Consider the following 24,647-nt stretch of genomic DNA (forward strand, 5'->3'; position numbering starts at 1 on the left):
TGTCAATTGTTAACTAAACTGCTTACTCTGCCTGTTAAATAAGACTTTCAGGGGGGAATGTTGTTGTTTATGTATTGGCAGTATACTGGGGAACTGGTTTATGAACGACTGACACTGGAACCTCATCTTCAGGTTATCAGCAGAGCTGTCTAATCTGATTTATAAGCTTCCTAATTAACATGTCAATGGATACTGTCATGTGCGCCAGTCTTACTATTAAAGAATAGTGAGTGTTTACATTTTTGGAAGTAGTAAACATATAAAAGTACTTTATATATGCAATAAGCTTGAGTGATTGTGAAATAGCACCTTTAGCTGTTAAAATGTGCAATAATGACCTTGGAGGCACCAGTTACAGTTGCTTAACAATTTATGGTTATGTGAGCAGGGTGTACTAATTATCTTTGGCTTGTAAATTTCACATTTGGCATGACCTCAAAGACTGAGCTGGCAGATGCCACTGCTTTGAAGTTGGCCTTCATTTTATCACTGGTAGGAACAACAGCAGTCCATATAAATTAAATTAATTTAACAGTTCTTTATGCTGGTTACCAGTGGTTCCTTTGAGTTAAGAGCAAAAGAATGCAGGAGTCAAAGTGGGCCTTCGCCAACCCCTGAATGAACCATCCTACGTACAACCACCAATCTTTGTAATTTCCATTAGTTGGACAGCTGCGGCAGTTGGATTCATTACATCTCGCCTCAGGAAAGTCTTGGCACAAAATGCCAGCCGGACAATATGTTTAATGAGGTCATGTGTTAAGGCTTGATTTGTGCACTTTGATCATCTGTTTCTTCTTTCTTATCGAGCTTCATTAAAATACCATCCTGCATTTTTCCAGCTGAAGAACAAGTTTATGAAGAAGCTGCCCAGAGATGCTGAAGCTTCCAATGTTCTCGTTGGAGAAGTGGACTTCCTGGACAGTCCTTTTGTGGCCTTTGTGAGGCTGCAGCAGGCAGTCATGTTGGGGGCGCTGACTGAAGTGCCTGTGCCCACCAGGTATGACCCGCTTTCATCCCACAAGGCCAAGGAGTGTTCAGTTCAAAAAGAAGCTTTCATTAAATGTGTATGTTTTGCATCAAGTGCGCTAATATTTTTGCCTTGTTGTCCCCAGATTTCTGTTCATTCTGCTTGGACCCAAAGGCAAAGCCAAGTCATACCATGAAATTGGTAGAGCAATCGCTACCCTGATGTCTGATGAGGTACATAGAGAGTCTAATCTCAGCCAAAAACTGATGTCCTGTTTTAGAATGTTAAACATTGTTGCGTTCATTCTTGTTTGTTTATGAACAACTGCATTCTGTAACAGAAATTGTGTTATTGTACTGTCAAATATGTAATAATGTTTTGAATCGGCTTCTATTTCTATATTTTCAGTTTTTATTTTAATTTTAGTTTAAGTTTTAGTAATTCTGTTATGTTTTTGTCATTTTTATTAGTTTTTTGTTTTTCAATTTAGCTTTATTTCAGTTTTAGTTTTAATAATTTAGTATTTCAATTTAAACATTTAATTTCTCTGACATTTTGAGAGTTTGGTACACAGACTTTAGACGTTACTCGAAGCTATTGTTCATCTCAAACAACAGTATTTGAGCCACTCCAGTACAGTAAACTGCTGTATGAATAGGCCAACTCAATCATCACACATATTTGTAAATACATTTGTCAGTCCCAAACACTGACTGTCTGAACGTAGCCTGCATGGTCTGATGTGCCTGAAAGAAAAAAAGGGTTTGTGCTTGGATTAGTTGAATTGGATTGTGTAGGGAGAGTTAGCCAGTAATCACTGTTCTCTTATCAAGGTCTTCCATGAAATTGCGTACAAAGCCAAGGACAGACAAGATCTCCTTGCTGGCATTGACGAGTTTTTGGATGAGGTCATCGTCCTCCCTCCTGGAGAATGGGACCCTGCCATCAGGATAGAGCCTCCAAAATCCCTGCCATCCTCAGATAAAAGGTAATTGATGTATATCAGCCTGTAACTCTTTCTATTGCTGTAGCCCCACCAATATCTCACATCAAACTCTATCAATGTTCCTATTTTGACTCATATGATTGTGAGATTTAATTTCTGAGCCTGTCCCTTTAACTGTCAAATATATAGTTAGTCAGTTATTTAAGGATTAAAGTAATTTCAGTGTAAGTGGTATAAATAAAATCTTACTGTTACAAATGGCAAGTAGAAACTCTAAATGGATGTATGTCCATCTTTATAAATAGCCAAACCCTTTAAGCCATATACAGTGTGTTATATATGTCACACATGGTCAGGAAGTAGTTTCAAAGGCCAGCCAGCCAGGTCAGTGCGAACAAAGGCCGTTCATTCTTTCATTCAGTGGGAAGGAACAGAGCAGCGGTTAATTAGATGAAGTACGTCACCTCTCTTTGGCTTTAGGTGAAGTGACAGCAGGCTGCCGTTTTTTCCTGCCACCTGAATCCATACCAGCCCACATCAGCCGTAAAGCAGAGCTGTGTGCCCGCAGCATGCAGTCACACCAGCATCACACACAGTGTACACAACACACTACACACTGCAGTCCTCGTACATGCATTCACTGGTTGTTGAATGTAAACAACAGTCTTAACTGCTTCAGTTACTCTCTGTCTGTCTGTCTGTCTGTCTGTCTACCAATCATTCGTTCATAAAACATCCATCCATCCATCCATCCATTCATAACTTTAGCTTGTTCTGTCATCTATCATTTTATCCATCAATCCATTCATCCATCATCCATCCATCCATCCATCCTTAACTTTCACTTGTTCTGTCTGACATCTATCATTTCATCCATCCATCCATCCATCCATCCATCCATAACTTTCACTTGTTCTGTCTGTTATCTATCATTTTATCCATTCATCCATCCATCCATCCATCCATCCATAACTTTCGCTTAATCTGTCTGACATCTATCATTTCATCCATCCATCCATCCATCCATCCATCCATCCATCCATCCATCCATAACTTTTGCTTGTTCTGTCTGTCATCTATCATTTTATCTATTGCTCAGTCCTTTTATTGCTTTATCTAGTGTCATCATTTTCATATTGGTCTGTCTGTCTGTTGTAAATTGTTGTATTTTTTATATTTTTTTCCTATTTATCTGTTTTTGTTTTATCTGTTGATCAACCATTTTATCTATTGTTTAATCATTCTATCTGTATTTCTCTTTTTTTATCTATTGTTTTATCATTTTATCTATTGTTTGATAATTTTGTCAGTTTATCGTCCTTTCGTTCTCTATCGTTTCTTGGTTTAAATGATTATCATATCATATGGATGATTGAATGAGTACCATATTCATATATCATGGTATTTAGATAATTTGAAGAATACCATGGTTTTACCATGTGTATCTTGTATTTTATTTCATATTTCACATTTGTATGGGCTACCAGTGTACAAGCTTGCAGGATTTTTAGTTAAGGTAACTTCAGGCTGGGGGCCTTAAAATGACTTATAAAGAGCCCATGAGTGTGTCTTTTGTCATCTGTCTGTCTTCTCTGTTTTCTTTCCTCCTCTATAACAGTTATTTCAGGACATTAATGACATAAAGTGTCTTGTTCAATAATCTCCATTTGTTTGTTATGTTGTCCAGAAAGAACATGTATGCTGGAGGGGACAGCACACAGATGAATGGAGACACGCCTCACAGTGGTGGACACGGGGGCGGGGGGCACGCAGTAGGCGATGAGCTGAAGAGGACGGGGAAGTGAGTTAATGTTTGTATAAATTCTTCTGAAGGAACAGATTATGTTCTCTGAACACCATGGTTTAGTTCAGATCAAGGTTTGTTTGCCTCCTTTCTATATGACTAGAATTATCTTAATATTAGTCAAACACTGGAGTCAGCATGTTCTCTGTTTACGGAGTACAGACTGTTAACATTAGATTTGATTTTCTAGTACAGTACATTCCTTGGTTTTAGAAACACCTTGACCTTTGGCAAAGAACTGCCTTGTACTGTTAGTACCACTTTTGTGCTAAATAGATTTTTTGCTGTTAACAATTCATAATACCAATAAACATGCTACTATTTAAAATATTACTTTGTTCATATAGGATTTAAAAGTCCACTTGTGAAAATGTTTTCATTCTAATTTAATTGAGAATTTTTCTTTGCAAATTATATAGACAGCAGTAGAATTAGTGTAAAAAGTAACATATATTTTTTTAATAATAATTAATAAAATTAAAAATGAATTTCAAAATGTTTTAGTATTTGGTGTATCCCCCTTTTGCTTTTGATTACTGACCTTGAAATAGTATATAATAAAAAATTTTGTTCATTGCATGTTATTACATTTATTTTTCAAAATCCTACATTTTTTTGTGATTATTGCATAGTTTATTTATTTATTTTATATTTATTTCCAGGTTTAAATTTGAAATTGGATCCCAGATTTAAAGATTTTTAAACCCCACTGTTCCATTTTATTCTGCACTGGAAGGCAGAATAAAATAACCTATATATCACTACGAGTATAAGAATTAACGTGCATCATATTTTGTTCTTCAGGTTTTGTGGAGGCCTTATTCTTGATATCAAAAGAAAAGCCCCCTTTTTCTTCAGTGATTTCTACGATGCACTACACATCCAGTCTTTGTCTGCCATTCTTTTCATCTACCTGGGAACAGTAACCAATGCCATCACGTTTGGAGGATTGCTGGGCGACGCCACAGAGAACATGCAGGTGAAGATACAACTGCAAATCATAGGAAACTTCATGAGTTTCTGGATGTGCCATGTGCTCTCTTTGCCCGAGCCTTTCTAAATAAGAATCAGTCAAACCTTGTAAGAGATTACAGTGTAATTCAGTCTGGGTCAATCTTTAACTGACGCATACTGGGAGCACCTTCTTCTCTGCCCACTTTTTGAAATGTTACTTCTAGTTCAAAGGTCATGTTGGTAAGTTAAAGTCTCACAGTTCATATATTTAGCTGTGATTGCTGAGATCTAATGCACACGTTGTTGGCTATTCTATATCTTAGCTTAGGAAAACCCCTCAGTATCTGTCAGCTAGCAAAGTGGTGCAATTTGGAGGGATCTATTTATTTATACATGGATCAGGCATACAGTAACATTCTGACCACTGACAGGTGAAGTGAATAACACTGATTATCTCTTCATCACGGCACCTGTTAGTGGGTGGGATATATTAGGCAGCAAGTGAACATTTTGTCCTCAAAGTTGATGTGTTAGAAGCAGAAAAATGGGCAAGCGTAAGGATTTGAGCGAGTTTGACAAATTGTGATGGCTAGACAACTGGGTCAGAGCATCTCTTAAACTGCAGCTCTTGTGGGATGTTCCCGGTCTACAGTGGTCAGTATCTATCAAATGTGGTCCAAGGAAGAAACAGTGGTGAACCGGCGACAGGGTCATGGGTGGCCAAGGCTCATTGATGCACGTGGGGAGCAAAGGCTGGCCCATGTGGTCTGATCGAGCTACTGTAGCTCAGATTGCTCAAGAAGTTGGTTCTGATAGAAAGGTGTCAGAATACACCAGTGCATCACAGTTTGTTGCGTATGGGGCTGCATATCCGCAAACCAGTCACGGTGCCCATGCTGTCCCCTGTCCACCGCCGAAAGCGCCAACAGTGGGCACGTGAGCATCAGAACTGGACCACGGAGCAATGGAAGAAGGTGGCCTGGTCTGATGAATCACATTTTCTTTTACATCACGTGGATGGCCGGGTGCGTGTATGTCGCTTACCTGGGGAACACATGGCACCAGGATGCACTATGGGAAGAAGGCAAGCCGGCGGAGGCAGTGTGATGCTTTGGGCAATGTTCTGCTGGGAAACCTTGGGTCCTGCCATCCATGTGGATGTTACTTTGACACGTACCACCTACCTAAGCATTGTTGCAGACCATGTACACCCTTTCATGGAAACGGTATTCCCTGGTGGCTGTGGCCTCTTTCTTTTTAATGCGCCCTGCCACAAAGCAAAAATGGTTCAGGAATGGTTTGAGGAGCACAACAATGAGTTTGAGGTGTTGACTTGGCATCCAAATTTCCCAGATCTCAATCCAATCGAGCATCTGTGGGATGTGCTGAACAAACAAGTCCGATCCATGAAGGCCCCACCTCACAACTTACAGGACTTAAAGGATCTGCTGCTAACATCTTGGTGCCAGATACCACAGCACACCTTCAGGGGTCTAGTGGAGTCTATGCCTCAACGGGTCAGAGCTGTTTTGGCAGCAAATGTGGGACCAACACAATATTAGGAAGGTGGTCATAATGTTATGCCTGATCGGTGTATATACATTATAACATGTATAAAATTAAATTAGGGAATTAGTTAAGATGAGGACTACAGTGGCTGTTTTGAGTAGTCTCTCCTTATTGATTCTATGTACGTCTAATGGGATGTCAGGACTATTTAAACCTCAAACTGTTGTTTGTTATTTTACTCAACAAAAGGTCTAAATCCTTAATGAAGGCATAGCAGGCTTTAGTCACAGTGTTTGATAAAGGTCAAAAGACAGATGAAGCGGTAAGAATATACCACAATCACAGATATTCTCATTTGGATGGGATTAGATTTCTCAGACCTGAGTTGAGCTGGTAATTTTTACTAAGACTGTGTGAGAAAAACACAAACATGACTGATTCACATGGGATTTAAATTGCAGAGCAAATTGTAACATGAAGTAACATCTCTTCAATGGCAGTTCATCACAACAGTTCTCATAAGCATTATTTCGGCAGGATTAGTCTTGATTTGTTTGGATTTCAGTTATTAACAGGACGTATGTGATTTCATATACTAATTAGGACAGGGCTAGTTATTACTGAGGTGGGAGTGTTTGTTGTCTGGAAATAGGCATTTCAGAAGGTTGTGCGATCTTACAAAGTGCATCACTAAATTAAATGGGTAACACTTTACAATAAGGTTCATTAGTTAATGTATTAACTACCATGAACTAACCATGAGAAATACATTTGTTACTGTATTTACTAATCTTTGTTAACATTAGTTAATAAAAATACAGTTGTTCATTGTTTGTTCATGTTAGTTCACAGTGCATTAACTAATGCTAACAAGATTTCAATAATGTATTAGTAAATGTTGAAATTAACATGAACAAAGATTATTAAATGCTGTAGAAGTGCAGTTCATTATTAGTTCATGTTAACTAATGTAGTTAACTAATGTTAACTACTGAACCTTATTGTAAAGTGTTACCATTAAATGTATGGGTAATAAAATCAATTTATTGAATTAAGGTAAATAAAAGTGTAATTAATCCATTGAAATAAGACTATTGTTAACATTAGGCACATAATTAATGGAAGTATTAAATAAGGGATTAATTAAGATTAGATTCTAATGAGGTCTTTAGATTTATTTTCTCAGAGTAACTTTGAGTTAGCTGAAAAACATTAGGTAATTTGCTTTGTGAAATTATCCCTTGCAAATCTGTGCTTGTTTCTTCTCACACAGCCTCAAAGTATGTCTGTGAACAATGATGAATTTCCCTTAACCTCCTCAGGGAAAGCTTGTCCCTTCCAAACAGGGATTTGAACATGCTTAAACAGACTTTCTTTACGGGGAACGTGATTGTGACTAAGCCTCAGTTGGGTTTTTCCATAACCCTTTGATTCTTCTTCATTGTGTCTTGGGTGAAGGGTGTGCTGGAAAGCTTTCTGGGTACAGCGGTCACTGGAGCCATCTTCTGTCTTCTGGCTGGGCAGCCTCTGACCATTCTCAGCAGTACGGGGCCAGTGCTGGTGTTTGAAAGGCTGCTCTTCAACTTCAGCAGGTGCTTGATCATCTTTGTTCACAATGTAATATCATAAACTGTGTGTTTTAACTGCATCCTGCAGTTCACTGTTCCTTAATCCTTCCCTGTTCTAACAGGCACTATTCTGAAAACTGTCTGAAACTTTGTATTACTAGCACTTCTTGTGTTTATTGCCTCCTTAAGATTAATTGCTTGTATTCCTCATTTGTAAGTCACTATGAACAAAAGCATCTGCTAAATACATAAATGTAAATATAAACTAATTACTGTATATACTGACCAATTTGGAATGAACTGAAGCTAAGATTCTGTAAATGAAGCTGAAGTGTTCAGTGCATAATGATTTCCAGTGCTGGTCATAGATACATTACTGTTTTTGAAAGAAAGAAATACATACTTTTATTCATCAAGGATGTGTTAAATCGATCATACGTCACAGTAAATACATTTACCATGTTCCAAATGTTTTTTTTTTTTAACTCTTAAGAATCCTGAAAAAAAAAAAAAAGTATCAGTTTGCACAGCAATATTAAGCAACACAGCTGTTTTCAACATTAATAATAAGAAATGATTCTTGAGCATCAAATCAGCACATTAGAATAATTTCTGAAGGATCATGTGACACTGAAGACTGGAATAATGATGTTGACAATTCAGCTTTGCCACCAAAGGTATAAATTACATTTTAAAATATATTTAAGAATATGAGTTATTTTTAATTGTAATTGTCTTGGTAAGAGACTTCAAAAACTTACCGACCCTAAACTTTTGAATGGTAGTTTACTTGTCATTGCTGTATGATTTGAAAATGGGGGGACATGAGTTAATTTTCCATTCATACAATTTTCTGCAGGGATAATGACTTTGACTACCTAGAGTTCCGTCTTTGGATCGGCCTGTGGTCGGCCTTCTTCTGTCTAGTCCTGGTGGCCACTGATGCCAGCTTCCTGGTGCAGTATTTCACCCGATTTACAGAGGAGGGCTTCTCGTCACTTATCAGCTTCATCTTCATCTATGATGCTATCAAGAAGATGCTGAAGTTGGCCCATTATTACCCAATCAATCCAGACTATAAAATCGATTATGTCACACAGTATGACTGCATGTGTATGGCGCCCACTGATGGTAAGACCTGGTACTTCTCTTTATCTGGTGTTTTCTTTTTTCAATGTTTAGATCCAAATTAAACCTTTATTCATTTGCAAGTTTGAAATGTTTACTTTCATTTTAAGTTACGCCTTCCTAAGCCTCCCACGTGTCCACACTAGATGCAAGAAATGATGAGTGCTGACCAAACAGGAAAAAAAAAGACTACTGATGCATATGTAACATTATTTTGCTCATTGAAGCAAATATGATGAAGCACAAAGTGACCTTTTTTTCCCCTTGGTTGGAATCCAAAAGGTGCTACTCTGAGCTCAAGTGCGCTGACCATACATTCATTCCTCTGCTTGACTGCTACCCAGTATTTTGATAGCAATTTTGCCTGAGTATGAATTGAAAGTTTATTGAAGATTGCTTAATCTGAATTGAAGCACAATAGTTTGATGAGGATGGATGTGTATGTCCGGCTTATTAGCCGTGTACAACTGTTTTTGAAAGGTGTCCAGGTCTACATCTGCCAAATGATTTGTAAATATGGCTGGCATAAATATTTAAATCTTCCTTTTGTTGTACTATTTCTGGTCTTCAAGTGATAATTCAGACCAACAGGATTGTTTTTGTCCTTAAATCCAAAACTCAGTACAAGGCCTGTAGCAATGAGCTACTAATATAAAGTCTAAGTCAAGTCTCAAGTCTTTTGTCAGAAATCCAAGTCAAGTCTTTTGGTAATAGTTTCTATACACTACAGGTTTGTTTCATAAATCTTGTAGAGTTTGTCTCTAATTCAGAGTCTCAGAGACAAAGTCTAATTCAAGCTTCAAGTCAGTAGTTTACAAGTTTTAGTTTTCAGATTAATTGTTTACGAGTGTCAAGTCTCAAATCAATTGTTTACAAGCCAAGTCTCATGCCTCGTGTTACTTGTTTTCAAGTATTAAGTCCCAAATCTTAGGGCCTGTTTACACCTGGTCACTTCATGTGTATTTACTGATCTGATTTATCAAAATGATTCCATTTACACTTGGCCACATAAATGTGTCTCCGCAAAACAGATATAAATCTTCAATCCCCACGCTATATGCATATTTAATGGAGTTCACGTCACCGAAAGCAACACATATGAGCTGCATTTTATTGACTATCAGCTAATTTCAAAATCAAAGACCGCAATAGGAGAGAGCGCAGCAACAGCACTGGTAAGATCGTTTAGTCTCATTACTTTTAATGAATATAATTGTGTGTTAAGCGTCTGTGACTTACTTTCAGTTTCATTTGCGGCAATTTGCGCTTCAACTTGCTGAAGAGATACTCAGCTGCTCATCTGCGGCGATGCATGATGCAGTAGCGCTGTCATATCTGGCTGTAACATGTTATTTAACCTATAACATGCTCTCACATGTATATTTTTTAGTATTTTTAGGAGGAGTAAAATTTACATATGTGGTTTCAAAAACCAGATGCATTTAGACCGGCTAAGTTTTGACTGGAATGCGTCCCAGACCACCTCCTGATGTGGTTTGAGTGATTGGATTTAAATCCTTCTCGAGGCATTCAAAGTCTTTTCACGATCGGATAGTTTTCCGATCAGAGAAAACGCATGACGTGACCAGGTGTACACAGGCCCTAAATATGGTCACATTTATCATTGATTGACAAATTTTTGCTGTTATTTTTAGTAGAAATTCACTAATTTGGAATTGGGGAAAGATTTCCCCATGCAGATTTCGCAAAGTTGGTCATGCAAATTTGCGGCGTTGTCCAAAAGAAAGTGGCTTGGTTTGAAACTAAAGTGACTTCTGTGTGAGCTGTGCTTCATACATCACTACACTGTTGACAATAGACAATGGACCTTTGTTGCTTGCGAAATTTCATGTGAATTCGCTAATGTGACCACACCTTAAAGGGTTGTTCCAAAGTTCAAGTTTGATGAACTCTTGACCTGCAAATTTGTATCGCATGAAGATGTGACCAATAGAAGATTGCCGTGACCTCCTAGCTGAATTAAAAGAACACAAACTTTAAATCTGCAGGACTGCAGTGTTCTCAAGTGGAGTAGATTGTGGCATCTTTTCTACAAACATGATTCAACATAATACACCCAAAATGTAAAAGTATTCAAAGTAAGACGTCATATTACGACTGTTGCAGTGTCCGTAGGAATTTTGCTTGTTCAAAGTCTAGTGTTACCGCAGCTTCAGTTAAGCCATTGTTTTGTAACTTGAGTGTCCATCTCTGACACTACTTTCTGTCTTCAGTCATTTTACATGTATTTGTTTTTGCATGCAGGTTTTATATTGGTGTGAAAGAATGTGTTAGTCAATTATCACACCGCTAAACAATGTCTCCGCTGGGGCCGTTTGATATGCATGCCACTTAACAATTACAAAACTTTTTGAAGTTCTGAAGTAATAATTAATTCACTTCTTTGTATCGGTGTGATATTTTGTGGCCTTGATGTTGACATTCACTTGTAGTTCACAGATGATAGACTTGTTTATTGTGCAAGTGGCTCTGTATGTGTGTGTGGTGGTCTCAGTAGGAATGAAGGAGCAATCTAGGGGGCGGATGTGGACGTGATGTGGTTTCGAGTTAATCTCCTCCATGCGTGTGGTGAATTAAGACCGTACAGAGACGGGCTGGCGGGTGGTTCTCTCATCCACTCACGCTGCTTTCCTCTAAACCGCTGTTTGCTCCTCTTCGCCCTCCCTTGACTTCTCTTCAATCTGATGCCGCAGAGGGAAACAACAGCTGTATGGAAATTAGTTCCAGTTAGAGGAACCCAGCAAAGAGACTCTTTAAAGATTAATGCTGTGGAGAAGTGGTGAATGTTTACAGTGGGCATTGCGGGCTGGTCAGCACGTATGCTGTACTTAACCTCGACCGCGATAAAACGTTTATTTTTGTGTGAACGTTTGCTTGTTAAATCTGCCATGTGCGTTTAAAGTTTAAGTGGCCATTAAACACAATTAAGCATTATCTACTGATTCCCACAAATATGATTCATAGGTATTTAGTCACTGGTCTCAGAGGCTAAATGTGGCTGTAGGATAAAAATAAATAAATGAGATCGTCTGAGTCTTGAGTCAAGAGAGCTAAATAATACAAGTGAAAAATATTATTAATTTATAGTTAAATGCTACAGGTAAATTGGGTCCAAAAAATGAGACCACTAGCAAAAACCTTTTTTATTTTCCTTTTTTTAAATGTATTTTTTTATTTTTATTTATTTTTACATATACAACTTTATGGATTTTTCTAAATCCTAAAACTTTGTTTATTTCAAGGTTTAAACAATGATTCTTTCTGAATAGCACTTTTGAAACCTTTGACCTTTTGTGTTTTTCAGTCAATTCTTCAGATGTGTACACTGATCCACTTGATTCAACATTTGTCTGGACTGTAAATTACAGCGATACAGTAAGTGTTTCCTAAAACATCACTGAAATATGTGTAAAGGCTGGAAATACACTACATGAATTTGAACAGATTTTAAAACTACTCTTCATTATACACTTGACAACTTTGTAAATGGTTACAGAGGAAAAACCGAGCATCATAAATGACTGAGGATCACACACACTACCAGACCTTTTAAGCCATTCCAAAAAAAACAAACTTCTGCAGAAACATGCGCCTCGTGTTTTTCTGTGAAATCTGTTAACTGCCTAAAAGCTGCAGACTGGCTCTGACTTTCGGCAACTAGCGTTGACTCTTCCAGATTGCAAAACTTCTGTATTCCGGCCTTAAGACTTGTTAGATTCATTGAGGTCACCCAACAGAACTTACACAACACATTAGAGAAACCTTGTCCTGGTTTAGCTGGTTCTGTTCAGAAAATGCATAATGCTTTTTAATCCTTAAATTGTTGGCTGTTTCCTAAAACATTTTCTTCAGACCTAGCTGATGTTTTGTCCTCTTATATAGCCAAACTGAGCTCCCAGCTGCGAATAATAGAGAAAGATCTCTGACAATGGTTTCATTCAGATGGAGTCCTCAGTTTGAGATCAATGAAACATAATGCCCAAATCCATGCCAACATCTTTGTGATTGAATGAGCCATAGCTCATGTTTCACACCTTTTGTGCAAACTTGAACAGTAACAGAGTCATTGTACAACTTCAGAAAGGTTGAAGACAACAAAACTCTGCCTTCAAACAGAAACTTGAGAGCGTTTGATGTTCTGTAACAATCTTTGCTCATAACATAAATGTCTCTCAGCTTTAAATGAAAGTTAAGGTCTGTTGACTGCTTTTGTGGCATAATGCTGATTGCCACGGGACAACAATTTAATCTCATCCCTCAGTTATTAAAATGGTTTAAAAAAAACCTGGTTACATGAATTAATGCACTTCTGAAGGAAGTCATTGAAATCATTCAGACTTTTGTGAATTGAATCTACAAGATCTGACTTAAAAGGATGAATCATTGCTGCTACTCTCATGAATGTGCTAGAGGGCTTGGGTCGATGTCACGATTTTCTGTGAATGAACAACTGAAATTTTGTTTTAAAAGTTGACATCTGTAGATTTGATATTCTGATCATGTATTTTATGTCATTTGTGTAGCGCTTGAATGCCAGCTGGTCCTCCCTGTCAAAAAAGGAATGCCTGAAATTTGGAGGGGAGCTAGTGGGCAAAGCCTGCGACTTTGTGCCAGACATCACCCTCATGTCCTTCATCCTTTTCTTTGGCACCTACACCTGCTCCATGTGTCTGAAAAAATTTAAGACCAGCCCATTCTTTCCTACTACTGTAAGTAGCCACACTGTCAGTCTGTAGCGTGTTTGTGATGGATTTGCTCTAATCATACTACATGTGTAGAGGCAATCAATATTTAGCCAAACCCAGCCTCTAATCCATATACTGTAGGCAGGTAGACAACAATTGTTTTGTCAGTCCAGTTTCTGATCCTAATCAATACTGCAGTTGTTGAGGCAAGAGACTATTGATGTGATGCACACTACTTACTTCCTAAAAAATCTTTTTCTTTTTCTTTTTGTCTTAGGTGAGGAAGCTCATAAGTGACTTCGCCATTATCCTGGCCATTTTGATCTTCTGTTGTGTCGACGCTCTGGTTGGGGTAGATACGCCAAAGCTCATAGTGCCAAGTGAATTTAAGGTAAACTTTCTGTTCATATTGTCTGTCTGTTACTGTAAAGTGATGTTCCTTCTGAGGTGCACTTCTAAAATTGCTACAGCATAGACCTACAGTGCTGTTCAAATGTTTAGGGTCGGTAAATTTTTACTATTTATTTTTTTTATAGAAGTTTCTTATGCTCACCAAGGCTGCATTTATTTTATTTATATCTAAAATATTGTAAAATATTATTTAAACTTAAAATTACTGCTTTCTATTTGAATATCCTTTAATTTATTGCTGTGATGTCAAAGCTGAATTTTCCGCATTATTACTCCAGTCTTCAGTGTCACATGATCTTTCAGAAATCATTCTAATATGCTGTTTTGGTGCTCAAGAAAATTCTTATTCTTCTAAAATTCTAATTCTTATCATTCTTATCAATATTGAAAACAGTTGTTCTGCTTATTGCTTTTGTGGAAACTGTGATACATTTTTTCAGGATTCTTTGTGTAGCAAAAGAACAGCCTTCTTTTGTAGCATTATAAATGTCTTTATACATTATAAATGTCTTTAATGCATTCTTGTTGAAAAAAAGTATTAATTTCTTTCAAAGCATTTAAACGAGTCAGTTCACATGTCAAATTATTTTCAGTATGGACCTGAAAATCTTGTGCCGTAATACACAGCTCTGATTAATTCACATGACAAGAACTGCATCCTAGAAAAAGTCAAATGGAATTATGAACTGCTTCCAAATATATGGAAGTCCACAGAAGCCATGCAGTATTATTGGCATAATGACTTATCTTGACATAATGAGTTATCTTGTTTGTTTTTTTTTTTTTTTTTGATTATCTAGAAGAAGAAAAAAACAAGCAACATTTGCAATATATCTAAAATAAGTTTTATCCACTGTATAAATAGAATAGTGTGAATAAATAGCCTAATCAAGAGATGAATTGTTCTGCATTAGATGTTATTTATTTGTGTAAAATATCTTTGGGACAGCGGGGTGTTTCTACTCAGGTGGCCTGAGGGTCTGCTTAATAGCAATGGATTTTGCTCAGGAAGAACAAATATTAGAGTGTACATTGGCTGGCACATTACTTCTTATGTACAGACCCACAGTATGAGTCAATGCCAATCCACTCAGGACATTACCGATTGTATCCTGTAAACATTTGCCAAGTGCTCTGACTGCAAACTTCTGTGATCCTCAAACTGCACTCCTCTTATGTCCTCAGCCAACAAGCCCAAACCGTGGCTGGTTTGTGCCACCATTTGGAGGGAACCCCTGGTGGGTGTACCTGGCAGCAGCTCTGCCTGCCCTGCTGGTCACCATCCTGCTCTTCATGGATCAGCAGATCACCGCTGTCATTGTCAATCGCAAGGAGCACAAGCTTAAGGTAGGCCTGCCGTGAGTCTGCTGTGTGACTCTCTCCCAAGCCAGATGGTTTATCACGCTCACTTTGAGCCACCCAGGACCACAGGAAACATTCACAGTGCCGGGGGCGACTATATTGAGATATTTATAGAAAGTCTCTTACAAATAGAGACTTTTAATCTTTTGTCTGGAGGATGTGAATCAGCACTTGGAGTCAAAAATAGAATTATTCAAACAGATGGTCTGAGACACTGATACAAGCCAAAGGGGAAAAAGCTGCCATAAATAATTCAGGAATTAATATTTGTTAAATTCTTAATTTGAATTGAAAACTGAAAGAAAAGCAGTTTGATCTTGTAATATACTGAGTTAGATAGCTTGGCTTTGTTGATAATCAAGAATTATATATTATTATGAATTATAGGCAGGGGTTATTATATTTAACTGAAACTAAAACTAAAACCATAAAATGTAGACTTATTTTCAGTTAGTTGCCAAGGGAACATTTCTTATTTTCGTTTAGTTTAACTTGTATTAAAATAACTAAAACTGAAATATATATATATATATATATATATAATATGAAGAGTTCAGATGCAAAAGCCTCTAAGTGCTGTCTGAAATTTTCTTCTAAAATGAGCATTTTTATCAAGCTCGTATGTTTAGGTTCAGTAATTTCACTTTAATGGCAATTAATAGGTCCTTTTCATTGCCATTAAAGTGAAATAACTGAACATAAACATACAAGCTTGATAAAAATGCTCATTTTATAAGAAAATTTCAGATGGCACTTTTGGCTTTTGCATCTGAAGTCTTCATATATATATATATATATATATATATAATTAATCCCTTATTCAAGCCTATTCAAAGCCAAGCGATTTCACCCCATGATCACACTTTTGGTCCACATAGGAACAGATTCTGAGTGGTGGAACAAAGAGGAATTGTGAATCAGACAAAAGCAAACCATTTATTCTCTTTTGGCCTGTAATGTGAGATTGGCCTCAAAACATTGTGTCCTCTCAATATAATGCCTCCCAATGGAAGAAATCCTATTGTCATCTCTGTGAGAATTACACTGCCCTGGTGACATACTGTACTGTACTTTTGTTGATGTAGTGTAGTTTTATTGATGTTAAAATACAGCACTCAAGAAACATAATGTGTTATTTAAAGGGACAGTTCACTCAAAAATGAAAACTCTGTCATTGTTTATTCATCATCATATCTTTTTTTTTTCTCTCTATAAAACAATTCATAGTGCCCTTAGAAAGTATAAACTATTTTAGGCAGAGGCTATTTGGACTATAGATGTAAATAGTGTAAATATCAAAAAAAAAAAATAATAATAATAATAATAATTCTTTGCATGTGTAAGTAGAGTTAGATTCTATTTTTACTAAGTGCAAAGTCGTGGCAGATACTATTTGCATCTCATTGTATTGTAGTATATAATAAAAAAAAGTATGCAATAACAACATATTCAGTGTCTATATATTTATAAAATAATAAATGGATGCTGCATATTGGGACCTTACTTGTCCCAATCCCTAAAACCCACCCTAATCACCTCTCTCCGAGCTGATATGCGATGGGAATAGGGAGAAGGATAGGATTGGGAAAAGGTGGATTTGAACTTGGGACCTGCACATCAAAAGCTGAATCTACCATTCTTATTCTCCATGGCACTGTCCCACTTACTAAATTGTAAATTCAAATTGTCTGTTTTAACCATACAACAGTGGCAAACATGATCAAGACACTGGAAAAATGGAAAAGAGCTCCACAAATTATGTTCAGTTGGGAAAAAACAGCGTTTAGAACTGCAAGAGGCTGCTAAAAATCATTACTGGGTGAACTATTCCTGTGAACTGTCACAGACCACTGTTATCAGTCATCAAATGTGTTTGATTCCTCTAATATCATTTTGTGACCATCCTTTATCTTTGTCTCGCTCAGAAAGGTGCAGGCTATCATTTGGACCTGTTCTGGGTGGCTGTGCTGTTAGCGGTGTGCTCTTTCATGGGTTTGCCATGGTATGTAGCTGCTACAGTTATTTCCATCGCCCACATTGACAGCTTGAAGATGGAGACAGAGACATCCGCCCCTGGCGAACAGCCCAAATTTTTGGGTGTCAGGTATGTTGTAAAGCATATAAAAGATAGGATGATTTGGGTGATTCCTGTGTATTTGTACAGTGTCATAGCATAAAACTGAAGGATCTGACTATAACAGTAGAGCTTTTGCGTCACTCGTTGACTACAGATTTGGGCTCAGTGGGGCGCCTGTTAAAAACTGCATGTTGAACTGAACTTTAGGGGGCTTTATTGATGCAGCTGTAAGCTGAACAAACGTGTACAAGCCGAGTTCTGCTGAAAACACACCACCAGTATTAAGGTCGTATTTTTAACACTTCTCTGGTTTGGTTAACCAATCCAATATGTTTCCCAAAGTATTTGAGATAATAATGATAATTAATATTTCTATTAGAAGTAATCATTCATAATTGGGGTCTAATGGTTAAGGATGTGAGCTGGCAACTGTAAGGTCCCAGGTTTAAACTCAAACGATCGCCTTTATGCCCCTGACCAAGGAACTAAACTTCAAGTTGCTCCAGGGGTACAGTTACTATAATAAGTGTACTGCAAGTCACTGTTGATAAAAGCGTCTGCCAGTTGAATTCTTCCTATAATTAAAACAATGATACAGTACATGTTTGTTTGAGAAGATAGTATGCTTTTATTGCTGTATACACCTGTTAGTAATAGGTGCAGCTGAAATAGCCAAACCTGCTAATTATAAGGGGGTGTCCACATACTGTACCGTTCAAAAGTTTGGTGGTTACTAAGACTTTTATTCAGCAAGAATGCATCAAATTGATCAAAGATCACTAAGGACATTTAAAAAAATGTTTCAAACAAATGTTGTTCTTTTCAACTTTCTATTCATCAAAGAGCTCCATGAAAATGTGTCACAGTTTGTAAAAAAAAACAAAAAAAAAAAACAGCCCAGCTGTTAACATTGAGAATAAATGTTTCTTAAGCAGCGAATCAGCATATTAGAATGATTTCTGAAGGATCATGTGAGACTGAAAAAGTAATGATGCTGAAAATTCAGCTTTGTCATTGCAAGAATAAATTACATTTTGAAATATATTAAAATACAAAACAGTTATTTTTAATTGTAATAATATTTTACAATATTACAGATTTTACTGTATTTTTTTATTTAGAAACATTAAAATCTTACAAACCTTTTGAACAGTGTTGTACTTTTGGCCGTGTCATCAGCTGAAATAAAATAAATAAATAAATAAATAAATAAATAAATAAATAAATTTATGTTTTCTGTAATATTTTATTTTTGAATTTTTGTAATTCTCTCCTCTTCAGGGAACAGAGAGTCACTGGTGTCTTTGTCTTCCTTCTCACCGGTCTGTCTGTGTTCATGTCTCCTATCCTCAAGGTAACAATACAGTGCAGTAGCGCCAAATGCACCGCTGCGTGCATGTGATGTTTCTTTGTCTTTTCTCAAACCCACAATTGCTTTGAAAGATTGAATCATTATTTCCCATAGTTCATACCCATGCCAGTGCTGTATGGAGTCTTCCTCTACATGGGTGTTGCTTCACTCAATGGAGTGCAGGTGAGTTTATTCAAAATTGAATTGAGAAAGCCTTTTAAATTCAATTTCTGGGATATAGAATTATAATTCAAATTTGAATCTAACAAAGTGGAATTAAACCCATACACACTATCATATTAGGTATTTCCAAAAGCATTAAATCATTTTAATAATCACTATTTGAAATCGGTTGACAGTAACTTAGTTGGGAAAACTGCCTTTTTTTGAAGAGTATTGCTCTTTTGTTCTCAGTTTATGGACCGTCTCAAGCTGCTCCTCATGCCTGCTAAACACCAGCCAGACCTGATCTACCTGCGGCATGTCCCATTGAGGAAGGTCCATCTCTTCACCTTTGTCCAGATACTCTGCCTGGCACTCCTCTGGATCCTCAAGTCCACTGTGGCTGCCATCATCTTTCCCGTCATGGTTAGTCACCTCTTTCACCTATTTGTGATTTAACAAACATTAATGCTAGAAGCAGGCTGCAAAACTGAGCTTCATGGCTTTAAAGAGTGGATAAAAATAACTTGTCAATTATTTCAGCCCACTAGAAATAGACACTCAAGTGCAATATTTGTGTAAAACACTTCTGTTTCATCATCTGTAGTATATGTGCTAACTGAAAAGACACCATTTACTGTATTCTCATTGGTCAGATCTTGGCTCTGGTTGCTGTGAGGAAGGCGATGGACTATGTCTTCTCCCAGCATGACCTCAGCTTCCTGGATGATGTCATACCCGAGAAGGACAAGAAAAAGAAGGAAGATGAGAAGAAAAAGAAAAAGAAGAAACAAGGGAGCATAGACAGTGACATGGAAGATGTGAGTGTCCTGAAAAATGCCACAAGCTTTTGTTTTTATATTACTATTATGAACACTTTAGACTTTGAGAAATAAGTTTAGCCTTCTTAGTGGCCTTTTAATTGATTGCTTTTTTACCGGTGTATGATACGCATTATGTTCTAACAGTTAAAGGGTTAGTTCACCCAAAAATGAAAGGTCTGTCATTTATTACTCACCCTCATGTCGTTCCACACCCGTAAGACCTTCGTTCATCTTCGGAACACAAATTAAGATATTTTTGATGACATCCAATGGCTCAGTGAGGCCTCCATTACCAGCAAGATAATTAACACTCTCAGATGCCCAGAAAGCTACTAAAGATATATTTAAAACAGTTCATGTGACTACAGTGGTTCAACCTTAATGTTATGAAGTGACGAGAATACTTTTTGTGCACCAAAAAAACTAAATAACGACTTTATTCAACATTATCTAGTGATGGGCGATTTAAAAAAAAAAAAAAACAGCTTCATGAAGCTTCGAAGCTTTATGAATATTATGTTTTGAATCAGTGGTTCGGAGCATGTATCAGACTACCAAAGTCACGCCCGCCAGTGGTGAACCATTGAAATTTCGAAACTCTTATGATGTGACGAAGCCTCGTTTACTGAAATCACGTGACTTTGTCTCCGAACCACTGATTCGAAACAAAGACTCTTAAAGCTTTGAAGCTTCTTGAAGCAGTGTTTTGAAATCGCCCTTTACTAGATATTGTTGAATAAAGTCTTTTGTTTGTTTTTTTTGGCACACAAAAAGTATTCTCGTCGCTTCATAACATTAAGGTTGACAGAATTTTCATTTTTGGGTGAACTAACCCTTTAAACGATTGATCGATGTTTATTTATTAATTTATTCTTTCTTTTTTTGTTTTTTTGAAATACCTCCAATAACAAAGCAGAAAGACTGTAAAATTAAAAAGTACTAAGCACCTCAGTGACGCTCCAAATTTGTCAGAAAGCTATCAATTTTATTTTGTTTAGTTCAGTGTAATACTATGAAAATTTAGGCGGTCATGAAAGAGGAGGTGTGAACTACTCTGGTACATGTAGGTTCAGCTCCTAAAGCTCTTTTTGACCGTTTCTTCCTGTGCAGTCTGACTATCCTTACAATGAGAATGTCCCCAGCATTAAAATCCCAATGGACATGATGGAGCAGGAGCCTTTTTTAGGAGATAAGGCCTCTGAGAGTGAGTAGACCGGACCTGGGGCCTCAACTCAACTTGTACCTCTTTAATGATTAAGCACGAGCATTTTGCTTTCTCTTCCTTTTGCATGCAGTGCACGCTACAACTTGCTCCTCTGTCACATAATACCTGTGGAGTCTATGGCAAATGACAGCTTCATCACCTCTTCTTGCCTGTCGTAATCATTTTGCTTTATTTTTTGCATTTGCACTCAAATCCTCTTGAATATTTTTTGACAATCTTGTTAATCGAGATTGAAGATACAGAAAATATCACTCCTTTTACACTCACTGAATCAGTCATTGATTTACATCAGTGAAACTCAAGATAATTAAATTAGTCATTTTACCGTGTAACAAGATTTCCTCTGTGTACTAAAACTTTTAACATCTTAATTTATAGCTGTAGTAAAATTAATAATTATCTAACGAAAATGCTAATCAAAAATAATCCCATGAAATCCCAGCACTCACTCGATATTAAATCCTTTGACGCCTTCAGTGATTCTGGCTTTTTTTTTTTTTTTTTGCATGTATCCACTGTGAAAACTGTGCTGGTGCCGTTCATCCTGAATGGTGTGAATGCATGATGGTGGTGTACAGTGCTTGTGTTCAGCAGAACTTGAAGTCATGCATGTGCTAATAATGGACCATGTTTCCCTCTTGCAGGAGAAAAGTCCCCTTCATTCCTTGACCGATATTCATCGTGCTGAAAAGCGGAACTACTTTCAGACCAGCCCAATGTCAAGGTATGCATCTGTTGTGCATTAGTAGTATATATTTATAGTATGGATGGATAACAACAGAGGATATGAGAAGTTGTGAAGAATGCGCCCTTAAAAACAACTAATTCAAATTATATGTTCAGATTTTGCATACTTAATATAAAAAAAGGGTTTGCATTACTGTAATTCAATAACGATGCTGACAATGAAAGCCTCTTTAATTTCTGGCAGCATCATAATTTGTCAAGGCTTACATAATATCACCTCTATTAGTTGTTCAAATAATGCACTTAGGTATTTGAACCACAAGTTAAATTGTTTCAAAGAAATTATTGGTAGTTACTGGGAAATAATTTGAATACCTATTAGGAAGTTGACTGATTACTCATGTGTATTTTTCAGTTCAGAGAGACTGCCATTAAATGTGCCTCAGATTAAAATAGACATGGACCCAGATGACAGCAATGGCTTCTACTGGAGGAGTCGAGGGTCTGAGACGTCCATATAACTCCTCCAGCCAATCTGCAGAATAGATTTTATTAAGCTTATCCAATTTGCAGAAAGCCATTTGCCAAGGGATATTTTGTAAAGACTGTTCCCCATCACGGATCCTTTCTGTGAAGACTGAAGAACGGCTTGAAGAACACTCGTCTTCCACTCACTTAATCATTATGGTTTGCAAGTTGTAATCCCTAAACTACTATGCAATTCAGTTCATTATTTCATGTGCTGAGCTGTAGAGAAATGCTGTAGCTGTTTTCCCACAATTCCAGAACTACTTCCTCCATTATTCATTCAATACAATATGAATCTTTCTCCCAGATTCACTTAACATGCCACTATTTTCCTTTTCCTTTATTTTTTGCTGCTCTACCTCTGTTTTGCATGGTAGGCGTTATGTAAAAAGAAAAAAAGAAAACAACTTTTTCCATTTTTTTTTTTTAATTTTATTTGCACAGCATGAGATTTTAATGTTGATCTTTTTTAGTGTATATCTTGAGCAAACTATTCAGCAAATGACTTCTGTTATGATGAGAGAGAACAACTGTGACATAATATATTGTAATATTTAACTGTTGATTAACTTTTTAATGATGATTTAATGTTATTGATTGGCATTGAACCTGCTGTTTTTCATAGTTTCATTTAATATAATGTGGTATTACATTTAATTTGTTTCATTTAACAAACAATATTTATGCCTAATTATCCAAACATGTTCTAATAAGCTTGATTCATTCATTTTGCATTTCAAGTCTTGTTAGGCATTTAAGTCTACATGTGTAAACCTACATGTACTCCATATTGTCCTGCAAATTATTTACCTAAGTGGCTTAAACCTGAATTGCAATAATACATGAAATTCCTTTAGGTTTAAGATTTTTTTATTATTATTTGTGCACTATTTACATGTCTAGCCATTGAATGTCTTATTGTCATTTGTTAAAATAAGTCATAAAATGTCAACAAAGTGGTACATACATTTGAATGAAGATTTTCAGAGAACATTTGTGCTGTGGACAGGGAAATATGTCACACAGTGCATGTCTGAAACATGTTTTCCTTGAGACTTGATTCTTCAAGAACCCAAAATCCTATGTTGATTCCTGCTAATTTGTCATTATTCTCCCATCTTTCTTATTTTTTCTTTCAAAAAACAAACAAAAAATCAATAGATCATACAGATAGTATACTGTATTTTCAGAATCTTCTTTTAACCTTGTAAGTATAAGATTTTTAACTTATATTTTTGGGGGTACATAAAACATGAAATTATTGTGAAAGCATGTCTGGGGAAATGCTAAATATTAATTGTAGAGTGTGTAACACTGATACATTTTTAATCAAGTTTTGTGACTTTTTAGAACAAAACAGCTGAAATTATTTTAGAATTTATATTTTTCAAAGGAAATGAATATTAAAAATGAACAGAATTTATTAAATGGTCTCCTCGATTCTTTTTTGTGCATTGTGTTTTTATACTTTTGTTTTTCCCATCAGTATCATTTTCATCTGCTACATAAGGTACATAACAATATCAAAACCATATATTTAGAAGAAAAAAAGAAGTATTTGCATATGTGAACAAGTTTGAAATATCACTTGCCCCTATTTCTACATTAGACTATCAAACCATTTAGAATCAAACTTTTGCTGCTCTATCACTATCCAATAAAAGGACATTTTATTGTTTTATTGTATATCTATATTTGTAATAAATTTGGGGACCAAAAAATCTTAATGACCTGGATTCAGACAGGTAAGCCAGGATTAGGCCTTAGTTCAATTAGGACATTAAGTAGATTTTATAAATGTTCCTTAGAAAAAAACAAAAACATTACTGGTGTGCATCTTGAGACAAAACAATGGCACTGACATATATGTCAGGTCAAATTGCTTTCAGTTAAAACAACTCAAACATGCATTTAAGTCTGGGACCAAGCTTAAGCCTCGTCTATGAAACCAGGGGAATGTGGGTTTATCTAAACAAGTTGTGTTCCAAATTTGAGGTTGATATCTCAAAAAATTAGCTTTCAGTAAGATTTTGTTTGGGCGCAATACCAAATTTTCCCCATTAGATGCCAGCAAAACTCCACTGGAACACAGTGGTTGGATTTGTGATTTGCAGTAGAGTTTTCTCTCTCAAATATTACAAGCACACACTCGCACACACACACAATTTTTCTTTTATTACACACATTCAAACCACACTCTGACATCCATACCAACACACCCACACAATTATAGCTACATAATTTATCCAATTGGCTCTATAATATGCATAAGCAGAAAACAAGAATAAAGCGAGTATTTGCTTTATAGGCCAAACCTGAGAACATGGCACCATCTGGTAAAAAATAGTAGAAAATTAAATTTTGAAGCCTTGCCAACAGAATGAAAGCCTATTAACAAATATTTCATCATTTTATAGTTAAATGGACCTGGGATT

At 36.5% G+C, this 24,647-nt stretch overlaps 1 protein-coding gene across 7 annotated transcripts in view; it reads left to right on the forward strand.

The window, feature by feature from the left end:
- slc4a4a (solute carrier family 4 member 4a) overlaps positions 1 to 23,640 on the forward strand; it is a 66,264-nt gene extending 42,624 nt beyond the window's left edge. For 4 of the 7 annotated variants that reach the window (XM_051893432.1, XM_051893433.1, XM_051893434.1 and 1 more), the window contains 18 exons: positions 843 to 1,000; positions 1,116 to 1,203; positions 1,804 to 1,958; positions 3,604 to 3,717; positions 4,525 to 4,699; positions 7,642 to 7,775; positions 8,611 to 8,882; positions 12,205 to 12,275; positions 13,424 to 13,609; positions 13,863 to 13,976; positions 15,182 to 15,343; positions 17,284 to 17,462; positions 18,717 to 18,789; positions 18,901 to 18,969; positions 19,201 to 19,374; positions 19,605 to 19,769; positions 21,642 to 21,721; positions 22,100 to 23,640. In XM_051893432.1, the coding sequence (XP_051749392.1) occupies positions 843 to 1,000; positions 1,116 to 1,203; positions 1,804 to 1,958; positions 3,604 to 3,717; positions 4,525 to 4,699; positions 7,642 to 7,775; positions 8,611 to 8,882; positions 12,205 to 12,275; positions 13,424 to 13,609; positions 13,863 to 13,976; positions 15,182 to 15,343; positions 17,284 to 17,462; positions 18,717 to 18,789; positions 18,901 to 18,969; positions 19,201 to 19,374; positions 19,605 to 19,769; positions 21,642 to 21,721; positions 22,100 to 22,205 (2,475 nt within the window). In that variant the 3' untranslated portion in view covers positions 22,206 to 23,640. Of the gene's footprint in view, positions 1 to 842; positions 1,001 to 1,115; positions 1,204 to 1,803; positions 1,959 to 3,603; positions 3,718 to 4,524; positions 4,700 to 7,641; positions 7,776 to 8,610; positions 8,883 to 12,204; positions 12,276 to 13,423; positions 13,610 to 13,862; positions 13,977 to 15,181; positions 15,344 to 17,283; positions 17,463 to 18,716; positions 18,790 to 18,900; positions 18,970 to 19,200; positions 19,375 to 19,604; positions 19,770 to 20,882; positions 20,977 to 21,641; positions 21,722 to 22,099 lie in introns of all 7 variants that reach the window. The other 3 variants (XM_051893436.1, XM_051893437.1, XM_051893431.1) reach the window with 1 other exon arrangement.
- Positions 23,641 to 24,647: the final 1,007 nt, after the last annotated feature.

The sequence above is a fragment of the Ctenopharyngodon idella genome, chromosome 5 (genome assembly GCF_019924925.1).
Source record: "Ctenopharyngodon idella isolate HZGC_01 chromosome 5, HZGC01, whole genome shotgun sequence".
Lineage (NCBI taxonomy): Eukaryota > Metazoa > Chordata > Actinopteri > Cypriniformes > Xenocyprididae > Ctenopharyngodon > Ctenopharyngodon idella.